A 19,194-nucleotide genomic window follows, 5' to 3' on the forward strand; every position below is an offset into this window, starting at 1 on the left:
GGGTTCTAGAATCACAGAATTGTGCAATGATTTGGAAGGGAATTTAAAGATCATCTCCTTCCAACCCACTGGCCCACTTCCAATAGACCAGATTGCTCAGAACCCCATCCAGCCTGGCCTTGAACACTTCCAGGGATGGGGCATACACAACTTCTCTGGGCAACCTGTTCCAGTGTCTCACCACCCTCACAGTAACAAATGCCCTCCTTCTGTCTAATCTAAATCAACCCTCTTTCAGTTAGAAACTGCTGCCCCTTGGTTTGTTCTTACAGGTCTTGGTAAAAGGTCACTCTCTACATTGCTTATAAGCCCCCTTTAGGCACTGGAAGGCTGATATAAGGTCTCCCTGAAGCCTTCTCTCCTTCAGCTAAACAACCCCAGTTCTCTCAGACTGTCTTCATAAGAGAGGAAGTAAACTTACAGCTAAGAGGTAGTTTGAGTCAGTTCCCCTCCATGCAGTGCTCCAGATTAGCTCACAAAGTGAAATGCTCCGTCTGCTGTGAGTATTCCACGTGTTTGTGTGCACAAGCTTCCTCCTCAAAGAAGTGATTGCGCAGGCTTTGGAGAAACACAGATGTGAGTACCCAGCACATGACATACACAAAGTACAGACGTTCAAGCCTGCTTGGCACCTTGGGGGGTTTTGTAGTTGGTTTGGTTTTTCCCGCACCATGATGGTGTGTTCAACTCAGTGCTGTGCTGGTACCGCTCTGATCAAATTTAAGAACAGCCTACATGAGCCAGAGAAAATGGAGAGGCAAAGCAACTGTTGGTGGAAGACCTACCTGCTGAAGTTTTAAGTACAAAAAAAGTCAGCTTCATAGGAAGATTACCAAACGTATTAGCTATGAAAATCCAAATAGTTTACTGTTGACATAATTGGTTTTTATAGATTTGTACAGCCTCCACTTGAATTCTCTTAAAACACTGAATGTGCTGCACTGCCAGAGTTGCATGCTGTACAACCCACGAGTGATAGTTGTGTGATCATCCCACAACCACTGATGCCTAGCAACAACCTGGAAGTTGCCTATTCTTGGGTATTTGCTACTGCCATGTGTAATTTAAAAGAATTGGCAAATGTGGAATAGATTTAGCTTATGTTGACTGCAATATTTTCAGTTCTAAATGTTTTATTTAGCTTAAACAAATAACAGTGTCATAAGTTTGTTTAGGGGCTGCCTTTCAGAGAGTCAGTATGGCCAGACAGCTCATTTCAAGCTCAGGTAATCTCTGTTTATAGACAAATCTAATTATATGTTTAGGTTAGACAGTGTGCTAGCTAAGTACCAGAATGGAGCCTATAAGAAACCTGGACAGAGATATTTTACAAAGGCATGTAGTGACAGAACAAGGGGGAATGCCTTCTAAGTGAAAGAGAGCAGGTCTAGATTAGATAGTAGGCAAAAAATTCTTTGCTATGAAGGTGATGAGGCACTGGAATACATTGGCCTGAGAAGTTGTGGATGCTCCCAACGTGTATTTAGCATCAGGTTGGATTTGGCTCTGAGCAACCTGGTCTAGTGGAAGGTGTCCCTGTCCACGGCAGCGGTGTTGGAACTAATTGATCTTTATGGTTCCTTCCAACCCAAACCATCCTATGATTCTGTGATTTTAGGAATTTTAACTTAATTTATACTTTATATTTTTTGTGGAGGTAACACATGTCAAGTTTGGTAAATGTTGGTTTCTTGAACATTGTAGAGCATGAATAATAGGTTGTTTTACTTTGCAACATCACAATTTATTGGCTTAAATTGTTTTAAGAACACATGAAATGCTATTTCAGTTATTCAGCTTAAACAAGCAATTTTAGACACAAATCTTCCCTACGGGATCTTTTTAAGTGTCATGAAATAAACAGGTGTATTCCTGGTTGAAGAGTTTGAGTTTCAGTGGGAGGAGCTTTCTGGGAGTGCTTTTCTAACTCCTTAGGTACAAACAAAGTAATTTAACAGAGCAGCCCATATGGAAAATAACAGTTAACAAAATAGAAATCATCAACAAATAAGTGTAGAAAAAACCCAGGTTTTATTTATGATACAGTGAGGATGGAATGTAATTATAAAAGCCAAGAAGCACCTGAAGCAGGAGCAAGGTGAGCTATTAAAAATCAACTGTCATTGCTATAAAAGTCTCTTCTTCCACTTCAAATTAAACATTCAGGTATATAACCAGATTATGCAAATAAGAATTTTTCAGCTGATCCTTTTTTTCCCACTCTCTTGCAGTGGTGACAGACAATTTTGGGTTAAATTGCTTCTTTCCACAGAAGGAAAGAGCTAGCCATTCTGTCATTTATCAAGCCTTTACTATGGGAAATGATGGTGCCAAATAAATGCTTTGTTTCCTTCCTTTTTGCTTTTGCAAGGATGGCTGTGTGCAAATTGGGATGGTGGTCATCCCATTGCCACATGTGCCCAGCTGCCAGGACAGCATGCCTTCAGACAGCCAGCTGGCAGGTCTGCAAGTTCTGTGTTTGAAGGTCATGTGGCACCGAGCAATGCACTCTCCTGCAGAACCCACCCTATGTGCAATAGCTGCTCCAGCAGCAAGTGGCTAAAATCGTTTTGTGATGAGTGGCTTGATTTCAGAGGGGAAAAGCTGCATTGAAAAAACCAATTGGTGCTGCTGCTGTGTGGGTGGTGTGACACAGATGAAACGTCCACAGCACCCTTTGGCCTGGGGTATGTCTAGAAAAAAATCATCAAGCATATAAAATAAAATGCTGATCTTCGTCCTAGAGACTCCTAACCAAATAGGAAGAGTTGCATTTTGTGGTTACTGTTTCTGGGAGGCCTGTGGGCTTCTCTGCTTTTGGCAGTGGTTAAGTGCTAAAGCATGGTGAGGCTTGAAAAAACCCAAAAAGATGTTTTGTGTGTGTTTGAAATGCCCAAGCATAAAATACTAAAATTAAAGTTAGGTTTCAATGCTGGACATAAGCATTTTGGATCACAGTATATTTTCATTATTTTGCAAGGGTTTAGTACTTTGATCACCCTGTGTTAATTTATGGAACTGCAGCTGTTAGTTTTCACTGCTGTGACAAATGCAGTAAATAGAAAGATACATATATTCTGTTAAAGTAAATGTGGTGGGTATCTGTCCAAGGTAACCATTTATTATTGAAGTTTTTTTGGTGTTTCAAAGCTGTGAGTATTTCTATCATTTGGCAAATGATGTAATGTTAGACTAGCAAAAAGTGTGTATATATACTGCATAGTAGGAGAACACAGCGCTAGATCTGTGTGTTAGACTTAATCTGCTTTTACAGACAATTAAAAATATTTGTTTCCATTCAGCTGTTGAGGTAATAAGTTAAAAAAAGCACCAACATGATCTATTTAGTTGTCTAACCATCACAGAAGGCTCCACTGTATAAGAACTACATGCTAAGGTGGTTCCTTATACTGTGAAAGTCTTCTATAAGTTTTTCATGCAGACTTGACATCTGCTGATATGGCTTCGGATGAGTCCTGCCTTGAGTGTGTCTGCTGAGGGCTTGCTTTGGAAGGGTCGGTCGATCGTAGTGAGCCAGAAGCTGTATTTGTTTGCAAAGTAGTGACAGGTTCCGCGGGCGCCGTTGCATTCGATGAAGGGAGTCGCTCTGAAATCTTCCAGGCAGCTCCCAGGAGAAACCAGCGACTGTCCTCCACCTTCATCACCAGCAGCAGTGTGCTAAAGGAGACAAGGAAGGCAGCATTCAGAGTGCAACCTCAGGCAATGCCGTCATAAATTCACATGTGTGAAAAGAGAAAAACCCACTAGAATTTCTTCTAATTCTTATCTCCAAAGCAGAAAGTCAGCCAGTCCTGCAGTTTTGTAAGGGTTTGGCTATGCTACAACTATATAAAGGAGCTAGCTCATATGCTGATGCCACTTTAAAATCTTCTTTCCTATAGTTAAAATTTTCACTGTTGGAAGTCTTAAAATTGGAGAATCATTGGGAAGGGCTGACTGGAGGTCACTTCAGCCAGTCCCCTCCTCAAAGCAGGGTCTACACCGAAGTTGCCCTCAGTCGCTCCAGGGAGCTGTTCAGTTGTTAATACCTCCAAGGATGGACTTCCCACAACTTCTCTGGGCAACTTGTTCCTCTGTTTTATTACCCTCACTAAGAAGAACTTTCCACCATATATCTAACTTGAATTCCCCAAGTTATAAAGCCTGTCTTACTCTGCATCGCACATGAGGAGCACCGTGGACACAAAATTATCTTCTATGCAGATAACTAGTTCCCTCTATGACATGTTTTTTGACAGCAAATTACACCAAAATCGTGCATCTTTACATCACTCAACTGTTACCTTTGACAGATACTGTGATAACGAACTGAATGTTACTTTTCTTCTGTCAAAGACATTGCTAACAAAATGGGCATTTTCTCTGTCCCTTTAAGGAGCTGTACAGCTGTATTTTTAAGTGATACCATTGAATTTTCTGTTAGAAACTGAAACAATCCACAATATAAAAGAAAGAAGCTGGAAAATAGAGTTCTTAAATAGTTTTGTAAATGTTGGGAGAAATCTGGGCACATCCAATAGATTTGCCTGCCTGTGTTTTAATAAACACCATACTATGAAAGTGCAAGCTGCAACTGCCTTGGTTTACGCTGCAAGAGGTCCACTGTGTTAGACAAATAACAGAAATGGCCACCTTTTAGCTGAATAAAGGACTGATCTCTGGCTGGTGTCACATAGTGCTGAGGTTTAGATGGTTGTGGTTTTTAAAAAAAAAAACCCACAAAGCAACAACTCCCTCCTTCCCAAAGGCCGCCACCTAGCACGGGCAGGAATCCATGCTGACTGATACTGTACCTTACTCAGGGGAATGAGGTGACACACTTAAGCCAAGGAATTAAAACAATATGTACTCTGAGATAACCACAAGTGTGCTGTACTTCTTTCACAGTTGCCTGAGAAGCAAAAATGTGTACACCAAACACTTCATTTGTTCCAAAAGCCAGCTGGGAAAATGTGAATTCTTCTCACTGTTTGTTCCATAGTGCTGACAGACTTTGTCCTGGCAAAAACTTATTGCTAAAGTGACAACTTTGCTCTTAAAAATGCTCAGTGTTTACACAAGGTTTTGCAAACATTTAATTAATCCTTGGAATTCTCGTGAAGTAACTATGAGATTGGTATCAGGGCTTTATATAGAAGCAAAAGAAAGGTCAAACTTAGGGCTGATCAAAAATTTGACCTGCTCTCCAAAACTGGGGGGCATATTTTCTGTAAGTAATTTCAGATTTCCCTTTTACCTTATTTTCTGAAAAATTTAAGTTTTTGGCTTTGGACATACAAATGGTTTGTGGGTAAGATTGACTGTTGTTCTTTTATGATGTCTTCTGCCACAGAAATCTTATTTTTCTCCCAACAGCCCAGAATTCAGCCCAGTCTTCAATGAGTTAACAACGTGGGCACACTGTTGCAGGTTTTGACTCTTGTGTACATCAAGCAAATCAGAAAAACGAGTGTCTGTTAGATTGTTCACTGACATTCTAGCTGCTCTTTACCACAGCCAGTGTTAAACCCTCCAGTGCTCAAATGATCCCTCTGTATGGTCTTGCAAGAAATGCAGGTCAGGCCCTTCAGTAGGTCATCTGCTGCACACCTAGCACTAAGTTCTTCTGTAACATCCCACTTCTGAATTACAAGATAACAAGTTCTCGGAGATCCTATAAAGCCAAGCTCTTATTGCCATTACAGATACAACACGGAAGCTTGATTTTAAAAACAACCAGAGACTCTCTCTCTTTCCAGACTCAGTGAAAGACTTTGGCCTCTAAATCTTCAACCAAACACCTATGATTTTTAAGTTTCAGAAAGAAGGGGAAAAGTTGTTGTTTTTTTTATTTTCTAGATCAAATCCTTAACAGTGATAAGTAACTCTTAATCTTTAGCTGTGAAAATGCTTTGTAGGCTATTGTTGCACCTCAGTGCAACTTAATTTGTTAATTCACAGCTTTATTCTGCTCTGAAGCTCTATGTTGTACAAAAGGTAAGGTCTCCATATGCTATGCTGAGAAGAGACCATTTTCTCTGAAATTCACAGAAATTTTGTTGTTCCTCTTTGGTTCGTGGAAACTAGTTTTGTAGTTCCCTGGTTCCCCAGTATGATGCATGGTTTTGATCTTGCTGGCTTTAAAGTGGAGCAGCCTTCCTAGTATCTAAGACTCAAATATAAAACCCAGTGCCACACAAAATGTGACACTGGAGACCAAATACCATAAGGAAGGAATATCCGATCCACAAACTGCGCCAGCCCTCAGGACAGTGAGGAATAGAAGCTTCTTGGCTATGGACAGCGATTGCCACAGCTGGGGCCTCACAAACTGAGCAGCGACTGATATATGGCTTAATCTCATCTTCTGCCACAGGCATCATTGGAAGAGGTGCTGTAGTTGAGAGCCAGTAGGATTTATCATTTCGACTTGCATAATAACAAATATCCCCAGGGTTACAGTAGAGGAATGGCATAGTACTAAAACGAGACAAACATGAGCCAGCCAGCCCTGTTAAAAAAAAAGAAGAAAAAAGACCAATCATTCTCACAAAGGACAATACACATTTTCAGTTTTCTGCTCTTTCCCAAGCACCTGCCAGTAAAACCCTGTGGTCCAGAACGTTTTGCTGGCTTTACAGGTTCCCTGGAACAACACTAATGACTTTCAGGAGCTCTCTCAGGGGCACTCTATGAAGCCATGAAGTTTTTATCTTCTCATTTTGATGTTTCCTAAGCCTGTTTGCTGAAGTCCCAGTTTTGGAATTGAGGCTGCTGCCAGCAATATCTGTACATACCTAGATCCTGGTTGTGTGCTTTCTCTTGTCCTTCAAAATACAGCAGGCTGTATCCACTCCAGAGTTTGTTCATGCCAACTGGGCACATTGGCTCTTGATCAGACTGGCTGTGCTTCACCAGCAGGTAGCCCATGCTAACACTGCGACCCGGCATGCCTGGTGGCCCGGGGCTACCAGGGCGGCCTGGCTGACCTTAGAACAGGGGGTAAAAGAAAGAATACAGCTTAGTTGGTGCTCCCACAAATGATCTGATGATAGCTGATATTCCAGCTAAGCTGCTGATGAATAAAGCTTAATTGCATGATGCCTCTTCTTATGGTAAAGTTATTCTTAAAGGAGCTGCAGTTCAAGCATTACAGCAGCAGCTGTTTTTGAACTGGATCAGGCTCCCTGGTTTCTAAGATGATGTCAGAGCTAGGGAAAGCCACAAATAAAATTCTGATTAATTTGAGCATACTTAGTACAATACAGATAAGCATATTTTTCCTTTAAAATGTTTTCTTACTCCAAGATTAACCAATGGTTTTTGAATTGCTTGCATTTGATTCATTCACTTGAAACTATGCTCCGCAAATACCTTTTTCTCTATGTACTTAGCTAATTAAGATAGTAATAGTTCTGCTCTTTGATTTGACAAGGACACAGGTATTTCTTTTACAAATACATTCCCTTAAACTTCATCTGTCCAAATATCACCTACCTAGCCATTCATTTCCACGAATGTAACTGTTAGTAAAACACTACACTGAAAATACTTAAAGAGAATATAAAAATACACTCAGATCAAAACAAACTCACGAGTGATTAGACATCTACATCTATCAAAATTTATTCTGAAAATATTGCTTTAAGATAACTGTTAAAGGTTGTCCCTTGTGAAGTATCTATAATGACAGAAACTTCACAATCTGCTCCTCTCTCTCTCTCTCTCTCTCTCTCTCTCTCTCTCTCTCTGCCCTCCTCTTCTCTCCTTCCAGTGACCTAGTAACTACAGAGCAATTTATTACAGTGAAATGGGAAAAGGGAAGAAGGGTCATGTGATACCTCTTACCTTCAAATCCCACTGGACCCTGAAATCCTGTTCCTCCTTGTTCACCTCTGGAGCCGGGAGGAGCTGGAATACCACCCCTGCCTTGGAGTCCTGGCTCTCCAGGTGAACCTCTGAAACCTTGCACAACAGTGGTCATAAGCACAGTGACTGCAGAGATTATCAACATGCTACCCAGTTTGTTAACATGCACTTATGTACGTTTGGTCCTATCTGCCAAGTTTACTAATTTACACTAAAGGCAAGATCTTATCATGCTTGCTCAGGCAAAAAAAGCACTAACTTCACTGGAAAAGCTTGCTGGGATCAAGAAAGACTACATGAACCCCACAACTCCTTCACTCTTGGTACCATTCATCTCTGATAGCAAGAGGTGCAGTGCATTGGGTCCACACATCACTAACACTACATAATTCCCTGGGCTGACAGCGTGCCCACAATGATGTGCAGATTTACACCCAAGATGTTCAGTCTTGATTTGAGTGAGATCCATATCTGATGTTGCTTTGGCTATGTGAGCATTGCCGAAGTTTTCTCCCATTTTGCTTATATTCTGAATGTTTGGTTATTTTCTGAATGCTAAGAGGAGGAGGAAAGCCAAAGCCCCAGCTTGAGTCAGTTGACTCTCCTTTCTGAAGAATTCCTCACAGAATTTTAAGTAGAAGAGAGTCAAAGCATTACTCTGGTGGCCTCACTCTGCTCAGGGGAACTGAGCTTTCAGTCTGAGTGTGCAATTCCTACCTGGATCCCCTGGTGGACCCCGAGGTCCCATATCTCCTGGGCTTCCAGGAGGTCCTATATTTCCACGGGGACCTGGTGAACCTTGCTCAGCAACCAGCCTTGGAGGAAGAGGGGGCAGCCCAGGAGAGCCTGGAGGTCCCTGGAAGCCTGTGATTAGAAGCAAGATGAGATAGTTTGATTAAAAGAAAAACCCAACTATCCTGTATTTTTCCTTTATGTGCTTTCATCCACAGATATGTTGCTCTCATGTAGCTGCATATGTATGAGAGGGACTATTGTCTGCAACTCACCACTTTGGGTATAGCAGCTATATTATATTGGTTGAATGTGTGTGAGTATGGGATCTCCAAGATGAGACCATCTCCAAGTACATGATAATCTCCAAGAGATTGTTTTCTCTTGGACAGTATACAGATAAGCAGAAGGAAATGAATGATGCTACTGCTCCTTCACTTATGACATAGGGTGCTGGGAAGTTCCACCCAAACAGCCAACAGCTCTCTGAAGTGCAGCACCGTCTTTTGGTGGGCTTCAAGAGACACAAATACATGATGGAGTGAAGGATTTTAAAGGTCTTTCTATATGTTCAATATGTCTACTCTGGAGGGTTTGTTTAGATCAGAAATTCTTCTCTTTTTTTTTAACCCTGAAAGTGTCTCTGATTTTGGAGTTGGCACCTCATACAAATTAAATTCATAATGGCAAAAAATTGTTTATTCATGTTAAATTCAAGCATCTGTCCACTGGAATTTTCCAGGATTCACACAGTCATGGAGGATGGAGAGGACTCTGGAGGTCACCCAGCCCAACCTCCTGCTCAAAGCAGGGCCAGTTAGATCAGCTGCAAAAATGAGTGGTTAAGAAAGGAGTCACATATCTGACTGTACTTACCAGTTACTCCTCTATCCCCCTTGGGTCCAATAGGTCCTAAATCACCCGGAAATCCTACAGTGCCCATAAAGCCAATGACACCTTGTTCACCCTTACGACCTTTAATGCAAAATGACAGGTGGCATTATTGCATTTTAACACAGATCAAGTGAGTGCAAAAGTCAAGGTAATTAAGCTGCTGTAGCATAGGGGGCTCCCCTGCTCCCAGCCAAGATCAGCACTTCCCATCCTTACCTTTTGGTCCAGGGAATCCAGGAGTGCCAGGTCTCCCTGCTAATCCAGGATCACCTCTGCTTCCCTTTGGGCCAATTTCTCCGATCATACCTATTTGTCCACTTTCTCCTTTGCTTCCTGGTGGAGCAGGCATTCCAGGCTGCCCCTGTGGTCCTGGATAGCCTGTTTAGAGGATATATAGTTTGTAATCTGCTTATACTTAAAACCTGTGCACAGAGGAAAATAACAGAACTATCTAACCGTATCCCACCAGGTTTTATTTCCTTAATTTCAGCAGGGAACAAATGTTTAGCTCCCTAATAGACTTATTCAGCACTCCTGTTCCTGCTCTCAGGCTGGCATACCCTTCTTCACCAGTGGCAGAGAAATAAGAACATGAAGGTCCCACAAAGCACAGTGTCAATTCAAGCCAGATTTCAGCAGCAGTGTGGTGCCTGCTGCGGTACAGTCTACAATGAGCTATTCCTTCCTCCAGCAAATGCCTCACTTCACTGTGTGCCTCCTTGCTTCATCCTAAATTCTCCAAGTAACTAGAGAGAAATTAGAGAGCAGTGAGTACCTGACTCAGTGCCAGGTGGTAAATAAGCCAAAGACTTACTGTTCCATGTATCTTAGTGCTTCAGTTGAACATCTGGAACCAAGTAAGTACTTCATGCTGTCTTGGGAAATATGGGAACAGCTTCTTTTTCTAGAATTTCATATTGCCTGAGGCTAAACCTGACAGGTCTCTCTTCAGTTACCTCTGCTTCTTATAAGACATTTGGACCTTGTTTCTAAGGAGAGAGTGACTTACTAACTACGGTTTTAAGTGGGGAACTCTCGTGCTGCCTGTCAAAGTTGGATCACATGTAGATATGAATGCTATGTGTGAGAGAGGCAGGCTCATATCAGGGACTTTTAGAGGGAAGAGCTAATGCTTCCCAGTGTGACTTAGCTTGCATGGTCATTTCACATAGGAGAATTCTGTAAATTATTAAGAAAATATTCTACAGACTTGTAAGTCTGCCACAGACCTCAGATTTCAAAGTAGTAGATTAGTATAAGGCTTCTGAAAATTCTTAAGAGAATTCTGGATTATTAAATCTGCTATTTGCATGAAAATCAAACCTATCAGGACAACCTGGAGGAACTACCTTTTGCTTTCAAGAGGTCTGTTCCTATTATCTTATGTACCATTAGTTCTGTCCAACAATTATTCATACACTTTAATGTTGTATTTAATAGGACTGTTTTAATTAATCGAGACAGAAATAACAATGACTGCTGTTGCTAACCCAGTACTTAATCTTCTATTGTAGTCTGAGGGCACAACCTTGTACTTAATATTTTATTGTTGTTTGAGGGGAACAAGGCATGAATTACCTGGCACTCCATCTAGACCTGGGGAGCCTTTATCACCAGGATATCCTGATATATTTGAAATCCCAGGAGGCCCTGGAAATCCTTCCTGCCCAGGAATACCAAACGGTCCAGGGACTCCTGAAAGAAAGAGAAGAAATAATCTGTACTGCAAGGAAAAATGTACAATTGCAATTAAAAGGACTCACTTTAGACTAAGTATAAAGAATGGGATTTTCAAAATGGAAAAAACATACAGTTCCCACTGATTTTTGTTTTATTTCTTTCAGATGACGTTGTGGAAGTTCTGGAAGTTTTTATTAAAAAAAACAAATACTAGTTCTCTGCCAAAGCTCTCTGGATAGCTAATTACATCTTACTGTGTGGAATGCTAATAATCTTGTGTCTGCCGGGTAACATATTATTTCAATATAGGAAGTACTCAAAATATCCTAGGTATACTGCAGCAGGTAAGAAAGCAGCTTTGTTCTTCGGTGCCTGCAGAGTCAGGGCTCACAAACACTTAGCATTTTTTGGGGTCAGTTAAAACAGAAAGTTTGAATCCAAGAAGTTCTCTACAGATCAAAAAATCGTTAAATGGCCAAAAATCTGACCCACCAATAATAGATGTTTCTTTTAAGTAGATTTGTCAGGAAGCCAAAAGACCCCTTTTGTTTATTAATTTTAATGAAAATAATAATATTTAATTGTGACAAACGATGTACCTTACCTGAATGAGGTAAGCTGTTTCTTCCAATGCTTGATAATAAACCTCTGAATGGTGTTTGAGATGGCACAGCATGTTAGTAACAATAAAGTGTAACACAAAAGAATAGGAATGAGCCATTGAACCAAGCAGGAAAAGGCAGTAAAGTTTTATATCCATATCATTTCTTAATCCTTTCAGAGCCAAAATGTTGGAAAAATTAAAAAAATTTAAAAAAAAACCAAACAAAACCAAAAAACTGTAATTAATTATTTGTTTGCAACATCAGTCTGGTGGCTTCTTGATGGAAGAAAACCAGGTGGTGACCCCTACTGAGGTAAGTGCAGCCTGTTACAGCTCGGTGGGTTAGAGCTAGAAGGATGTACCGTTACACTACACGAGGGGTGATGGTGCCAGCAAAGCACTGTGCGTGGGAACAGAGCCCCAAGGTGTCAGCAGCACAATGGCACACTGATGGACAGTGAAGCTTTCAGATTTGCAACAAAAAGAAAGAACGAAAAGTCATAGTGTTTGTGTAACTGGAATCTGATTAAAAATATTTTGAGACCTGATGGCTGAGAGTAGACTCTGGCATTTGCAGCTTGTTGAGCTCAGTGGGTGCTACAAGATGCTGCTACCATTGGGAAGGACCCAGACTGTCCAGCACTGGGGAATACACATTGCTGCTTCTCAGCAAGGGCTGGCTGAGCTGCAGCACAAACTCCAAACAGTGACCTCCCTGACTTCGGGAGTTCTCCTATACAACTGTCTACACTCTACTGCATTTTGTGACATCTCCAACACCCATAGCTGAAACAAATAGTAAGTGGATCCCATTCTCAGGAATACAAACCTGGAACACCTCTGTCTCCCTTCTGGCCCGGAGGTCCTCGGCTGCCTTCCACTCTGCTTGGCTCTCCCGCTTCTCCTTTGTCCCCCACTGCACCTGGGAAACCTGCAGAGCCGTACCCATCTGGACCTGTTGTGAAGTTGTTCAAAATTAGGAGGAAAGCTGAAATGTTTCTGCATGTAGCAACGCATCAGCATGCTAACACACATGGATAGACCATATGGATTTACAAAATACATGAGTCATTTAATGGCTCATGGAAAAAAAAAAGGCTCATAAGGGAAAAAAAAAGCCTTGAGGCCTGTACTTTATGAGAGGAAAGAAGTTATGATTTGAAGTTGTGTTCTTTTTCATCTGTGGGGCAGCACATTGTGTATGACTTTGCTTGCCTGAATCTACACTGGGCTTTGGAGGGCACAGTTAAGAAAGTCACATTACAAAGATCTCACCAATCAAACTTGCAGCCAACACGATGCTGTGCCTATGAACAGGCAGACTAAGAGCCTCACTTACCTGGTGATCCTGGTAAGCCCTTAGTGCCTGGTAAACCATGTAGTCCACTGATTCCTCTTAAGCCAGGCAAGCCTGTTTTAAAATAATGTTCATTATTATCATAATAGTTTCTATGAGTTTGTATAAATTCCTAGGCAAAATATTCAAATGCTTAAATAAATAATATTCTGTGTTAAAATCTGGTGTATTATGTGCAAATTAATTAATTACAGTACACTTATTATGAAATACATCATACCATGGTTTTGTGATTGGCAAATTCTGTTATTATCCAACAAATTCATTGCTCTGGAGGTGTTTCTTAAAATATCTCTGATCTGTCTGGTAGCATGGCATTAGTTCCAGTCTTGCTGCCACAGTTTTTTTAATACCTATTTAGTTTTCCAAAATCCTCAAACCAAGACAATTAAGGCATAATTGTAGGCTCTAAATGTGGTTATAATAAAGCTGTCTTCAGGAGAAATTCATTGTGTCATTTAAAAAACCCCAACAAAACCCTAACAAAATGTCTAACAGCTGCTGTTACTGTTGTTTACAGGTAAATTTTATTCCATCTATTTGTACCTGTCAAAATGGTAAGCAATATGTTTAAACTACACATGTATCTCTAGTCAGTGGCTGGAGCTCTGGAGGACAATTCAATATCAGAAAAATAAGTGGCTGTTCTCTCTCTTCACTGTCTATATGGGCAGCCTTCATAACTATATTAGCTTAGCTTTGATGCAGATTCAGATAAAAGAATAAAAGCAAGGTAATTTCTGGCTGTAAGGCAGAAAAAAAATCTGCTAACTTAATATATTAAGGAATTAAGTAGCAACTGATGAGATTCTGTATCCTGTGATACAAACAGCTTCATTTTAAACTATCACCTGCATTTTGATAGCACAATTTTGTCTAAGCTGTAAGTCATTTATTCTTGAAAACAGATATTGGATCAATTCAGTTTTTGGTGATGATTAAGACAAGTATGTTGCTTTTTATCTAATGCCACATTAGATATTCTCATCTTGTATATCACTACCCTTGCTGCATTTCAAATAATGTTTTTTTGTTTCTTGAAAATTTTCCTGGTTGAAGGAGGTCATCAGCAGTTAAAGTGAACTGAGAAGACACCAGAAGCCCTAAATCAGAAAGCAACCACATGTGTCTTTGCTAATGCCCCTGGACTTTATGAGGAATAAATATTTAGTAGAGGAAACTGCGACATGGAACTGCAAAAGGCCCCCTTTCTTCTTCTTCTTCACACCAATGAAACAATAGCAAGTGCTAACACTGAAGCAATTGAATAGCTGAAGCTGCATGAATACCTGCTTGTCCTGGTAAGCCAGGCCAGCCGGGAGTTCCCTTTTCACCTTGAAATCCAGGCGTCCCAGGGCTTCCTTGCTGCCCTGGCGGGCCAACCAGTCCTGGCAAACCTGTGTGACAATAATGAATCATTGCTTATGAGTGTCCTTAAAACCAGTGGCCCAAAACACAGACTTGTGCTACCTTTATTCTCCCAGGCAGCAAAATAAAGACTTTCCCTTCCTAATGCCAATGACACTGCACTGCTCATGCAACTGGAAGAAAACTAAAGAGAGTAAAGGTAGGAGAGACAAAGTATAAAAGAATAATTCATTACAATGGGCTCCTCCTGTTAAAATGATAACTTGACTTCTATTGCCAGTCACAATAAGTAATTTCATCTCTGTGCACCTCAATTTCCCCTTCTGCTGCACCTGTTTTGCGTTTCTGACTGGAAAGCTGATCAGACAAGGACTGTTTCCCAGTCTTGACTGGAGTTTCGAAGCCCTCTATGAGTAATATGGCGAGCAACTGTTCTGAAAGAATATTTCTATGATCCTCCTGCAATAAGACATTTTCTGAAGCCCCAAGTGTATGATCCAGCCACAGGTGAACCTGATTTGGTTTCTCTTGCACAGCTGGCCCATGAGCCTGGCTCACAGGCTCTATAATTGTGTCCTGGGGGATATTGACTTCATTTATAGAAGAAAAGATCATTGAAAAGCCCACTTCTTTACAGTGTTGTGACAATATTAGAATACCCGAGTATGCCAGCAACACAACACTTGACTGGACACATAGTTGGTATAAAAAAGGAAAAACTGGTATGAAGCAGAGTTAGGCTTTTGACATCTCCTCTTAAATTCTACTGAGAATTCCACATCCTTGTCACTGCTCTTCACCAACCGAATGATCAACATGTTAAAAACCTTAATGATTTTCTTTCAAGGCAACTAGTTTTTTTTTCTTTCTCTTCTTAAACTGTTATATTCTTTTGAGTGTTAAAAAGAATATTTTACCTTCCTGTCCCACAGAACCAGGGTCACCCTGTGTGCCCTTGAGGCCTTCAATGCCAGGGAAACCAGGATCTCCACCTTCACCTTTTTGTCCCACGCCTCCTCTTATGCCTGGAAAACCACAAAACCAGTATATTATTTTAATAATCTCTATATGATCCTAAGCTAACAAGCATAATATTAGTGAACTTGGCTACTGAATGGGTACTGGTCTTGCCACATAAAGACATTCTTCTCATCATGGTAGTTGCATAATCTGGAAGAATGAATGGTCATCTGGCCAAACCATCATTAAATTTGTTTTTAAAAGTACTCCCCAAATTATATGGAATGTGACACTGATGTTCAAGTGTTATGCATGTGCAGGGAAATTTTAATACATTACCTAACCAACCCAACCAAAAATATACCAGATTTTGCTATCTCATCTTCCATAATCATGGAAGATGATTCATGGAATCATATTGCTCCTTTTATCATCAATGGCAAAAAATTTTATAGAAATGTTTACTGTAGTTGCATGTGATGTTTACTATTATAACTATACTTTCAGTTAAGAGGTGAATGTAGCACATACTCATTTCAATAAAGAAAAGATGAACCTCTCCAGGACTGTCACTGACACAAGTTCAAGAGCCACCAAAAGCCCATGGTAAGCTCCTCCTCCCTTCCTCTGTGGACTTTAGTATGTGAAAAGAAATACATCTAGAGAGCAACTGTGAAATTAATACCTGTTAAGCCTGGCACACCAACTTCCCCTTTAAGGCCTGGCATTCCTGGTAAGTTTATAGTATCTCCCCGATCACCTATTTCAAGCAAAAATGAACACATGAGCGGTAAGGCTTTAATTTAAACACTATGTCCTTTTGTTTTGAAGGAATTGCAACTTCTGAGGCAAAATTCAGCAATTATTATCTTTCTAGAATACAAAAGGAATAAGTTAAAGAAGGTAAAAAAAGTTTCTAGAACAGCCTCCCTCCCTGCCGTGGATGGATTTATCCATGGACAGTACAGGTTGCATGAAATTAACAGTATTAACCTTTTCATAGCCTCCCACATCTTCAATAACATTCTGTAAGACTGTATGAAGACTCTTTAAGATTTAAGATCCACTAAGACACTTCAGAATTTACTGTCAAGTATTTGATGGGTAATGAATACAAACAGCACTCAGGTAAGAGAACAAACTCACCAATTTCTCCATGTGAGCCAGGAGTACCAAAATGGCCTGAAATTCCTGGAATACCCTTTTCTCCCTATCATATGATTGAAAAAAGGTATCAGTTAACAAGACTGAGGATTTATTCAACCCTCCAAGCAGCAGAGTTTGGAAATATTAAAAAAAAAACACAAACAACTATTACATTTACCATTTTTGAGTTTCTGTAGTACTTTATAGAGCTGCAGGTCAGTTAAGATAGACCAGTACAAACCAAAGGACAAGTTATGTTTGCAAAGACTTAAGTTTGAAATTGAGGATATCCTATTATGCATATATAGAAGTGAGTCCTTATGCTGGTTTTGGCTGGGTCAGAGTAAATTTTCTTCATAGTAGCTAGTATGGGGCTGTGTTTGGGATTTGTGCTAGCAAGTGTTGATAACATAGGGATGTTTTAGCTATTGCTGAACAGTGCTTACACAGGGTCAAGACCTTTTTTGCTTCTCACTCCACCCCGCCAGAGAGCAGGCTGGGGGTGCATAAGGAGTTGGGAGGGGACATAGCCAAGACAGCTGATCTCAAATGACCCAAGGGTTAATATCCCACACCACTTGGTGTCATGCTCAGCATGTAAGTCTAGGGGGATGGTGGGATGAGGGACTGGTTGGGCATCAGCCAGCTGGTGGTGAGCAATTGTTTTCATTTGTATTACTTGTCTTTCCTGGGTTTTATTTGTCTCTCATTGCTATTTTCCTCTTCATTATTATTACTGTTGTTATTATTATTATTATTTATTGTTACTATATTTTATTTCAATTATTAAAGTTCTTATCTCAATCCACAGGTTTTCTTGCTTTTACCCTTCCAACTCTCTTCTCCCCATCCTGCTGGGGATATAGGGGATAACTGAGCAAGTGGCTGTGTGGGGCTTAGTTTCTGGCTGGGGTTAAACTGTAACAGTCCTGCAGTCCTTGGTTAGAAAAAAGTCTTATTGAAACCTAAGGGCACAGCTACCTGAAAAAGGAATACAGTTTTTGTCTCTCTTAAATGATATTTGTGAGTCAACTGTAAGGCCTTTTCTAAGTGTTTATTTCTTCCAGTGTAATTTATTTTGTGGTCAAAGTGAATAATAGTGAATTACCCTCTAGAAGCTAAGATTTTTAGACTCTTCTACTGATAGATGAGTGGCAGTGAGTAATTTTTGCCAGTAATACCATCAGTCCCGGGAGAAAGAAAAGTAAGGCCGGCATTGAGAATAATTTTTACCAACAGCAGCAGCAACAGGACCAAGGACCTAGAAGGAACCATCTGGGTCCTCATTGGCAAAAAGATGGTACATGAAATTTGGATGTTTCACAATGAGAAAAGAAATTACTCTGCTTAATGAATGTTGGAGGGATCAAGCAAAAATATTTGATCTACTTATTTGATGATTATTGCATTATTATCTTTGCACTGTTGCTGTTCAGCACAATTTCAAGGGGTGAACTCTACTTAGACAAACTGAATGCCAGCATGAGAACACCCTTATTCCCTCATGGTCATGAACTCACTCTGACTCCTGTGCTGCCAGGGAAGCCTCTGATGCCAGGAGAGCCAGCAGGACCAGGATACCCTTTCAGACCTGTCAGCCCTTTCACGCCAATATCCCCTTTCACACCAGCCACGTAGCTGGGATGCCCAGGGGACCCTGGGATTCCTGTCTTTCCAGGAAGACCTGGCATTCCCTTGCTACCTGCAGGTGGGGAAGAAGAAAAATAAATAAGAGAAGACTCACAGGTAGTTGCTTGTGTGTAAGAAGTTTTCCTGCAAGCAGCCTTCTTGAAACATGGCACCATGATGTGCTACACAATGCAGCACACACACACACATGACATCATCCCTCAAAGCACACACACACACATGACATCATTCCTCAGGGGTGACTGTGAAATGCAGCTGGAAGCTCAGTTTTGGTATCAGAGATTTTGCTGGGGGGGGTCTACAACGTTATGGTACAATGAGCAGGGAATATTTAGTATGGTAGCCGAGAAAAGGCACCGACTGATAGTCCTGAATATGCTTGCTTTGTTTTGCTGTGACCACTGACCTTTTAAGCCAAAGAATCCCTTTGTGCCCCTTTCTCCAACATCTCCTTTTTCACCTTTAACTTCCATCATCATGCTGGGCATGAGTTTTGGGGGTTCTCCTGGGGGGCCTTGATCCCCACGGTCACCTAAAGGGTAAAAAAACCAACCATGTTACAAAAAGCTAGTCAGCAGCACTGTGTTAGAGTCTGGTTTCACACTTGCTTCTTGCTGAGACCTTATCTGAGTGTCTGAGATCACTGTTCTGCAACCTCTGAACTGCAGATGACTGGGTTTTTTTAAATACCAGTCTTAGGGTCCCTAGAAAGAACATTTTGGCCTCGAGGCAAAACATTTATATAAAGATAATTGTATGCAAAGAAGAGAGGACTGAGTTACAGTGTTCATTTCACTGGTGATGATATCAACTGATATGTTTGTGACTTTTAACTATTTAATTGCCTTGTTTTCTGAATATTTCAGTGCCTTTACAGTGCAACTGGAGCAAAACTCAAGTATTTTCCCCCAAACACTTTACACTTCCCAGGAAA

General features: G+C 40.8%; 1 protein-coding gene across 3 annotated transcripts in view; it reads right to left on the reverse strand.

The window, feature by feature from the left end:
- Positions 1 to 2,012: 2,012 nt before the first annotated feature.
- The window catches only part of COL4A2 (collagen type IV alpha 2 chain), a 144,676-nt gene continuing 127,494 nt past the window's right edge, over positions 2,013 to 19,194 (reverse strand). For 2 of the 3 annotated variants that reach the window (XM_027743487.2, XM_027743490.2), the window contains 16 exons: positions 18,667 to 18,792; positions 18,131 to 18,312; positions 16,611 to 16,674; positions 16,150 to 16,224; positions 15,422 to 15,529; positions 14,426 to 14,533; positions 13,119 to 13,190; positions 12,609 to 12,734; positions 11,074 to 11,190; positions 9,712 to 9,873; positions 9,478 to 9,576; positions 8,587 to 8,733; positions 7,849 to 7,965; positions 6,798 to 6,989; positions 6,225 to 6,511; positions 3,319 to 3,678 (listed from right to left, as the gene is read on the reverse strand). In XM_027743487.2, the coding sequence (XP_027599288.1) occupies positions 3,424 to 3,678; positions 6,225 to 6,511; positions 6,798 to 6,989; positions 7,849 to 7,965; positions 8,587 to 8,733; positions 9,478 to 9,576; positions 9,712 to 9,873; positions 11,074 to 11,190; positions 12,609 to 12,734; positions 13,119 to 13,190; positions 14,426 to 14,533; positions 15,422 to 15,529; positions 16,150 to 16,224; positions 16,611 to 16,674; positions 18,131 to 18,312; positions 18,667 to 18,792 (2,237 nt within the window). In that variant the 3' untranslated portion in view covers positions 3,319 to 3,423. Of the gene's footprint in view, positions 3,679 to 6,224; positions 6,512 to 6,797; positions 6,990 to 7,848; positions 7,966 to 8,586; positions 8,734 to 9,477; positions 9,577 to 9,711; positions 9,874 to 11,073; positions 11,191 to 12,608; positions 12,735 to 13,118; positions 13,191 to 14,425; positions 14,534 to 15,421; positions 15,530 to 16,149; positions 16,225 to 16,610; positions 16,675 to 18,130; positions 18,313 to 18,666; positions 18,793 to 19,194 lie in introns of all 3 variants that reach the window. The other variant, XM_027743488.2, reaches the window with a different exon arrangement.

The sequence above is a fragment of the Pipra filicauda genome, unplaced genomic scaffold (genome assembly GCF_003945595.2).
Source record: "Pipra filicauda isolate LSUMZ 115617 unplaced genomic scaffold, ASM394559v2 scaffold115_size4368891_pilon, whole genome shotgun sequence".
Lineage (NCBI taxonomy): Eukaryota > Metazoa > Chordata > Aves > Passeriformes > Pipridae > Pipra > Pipra filicauda.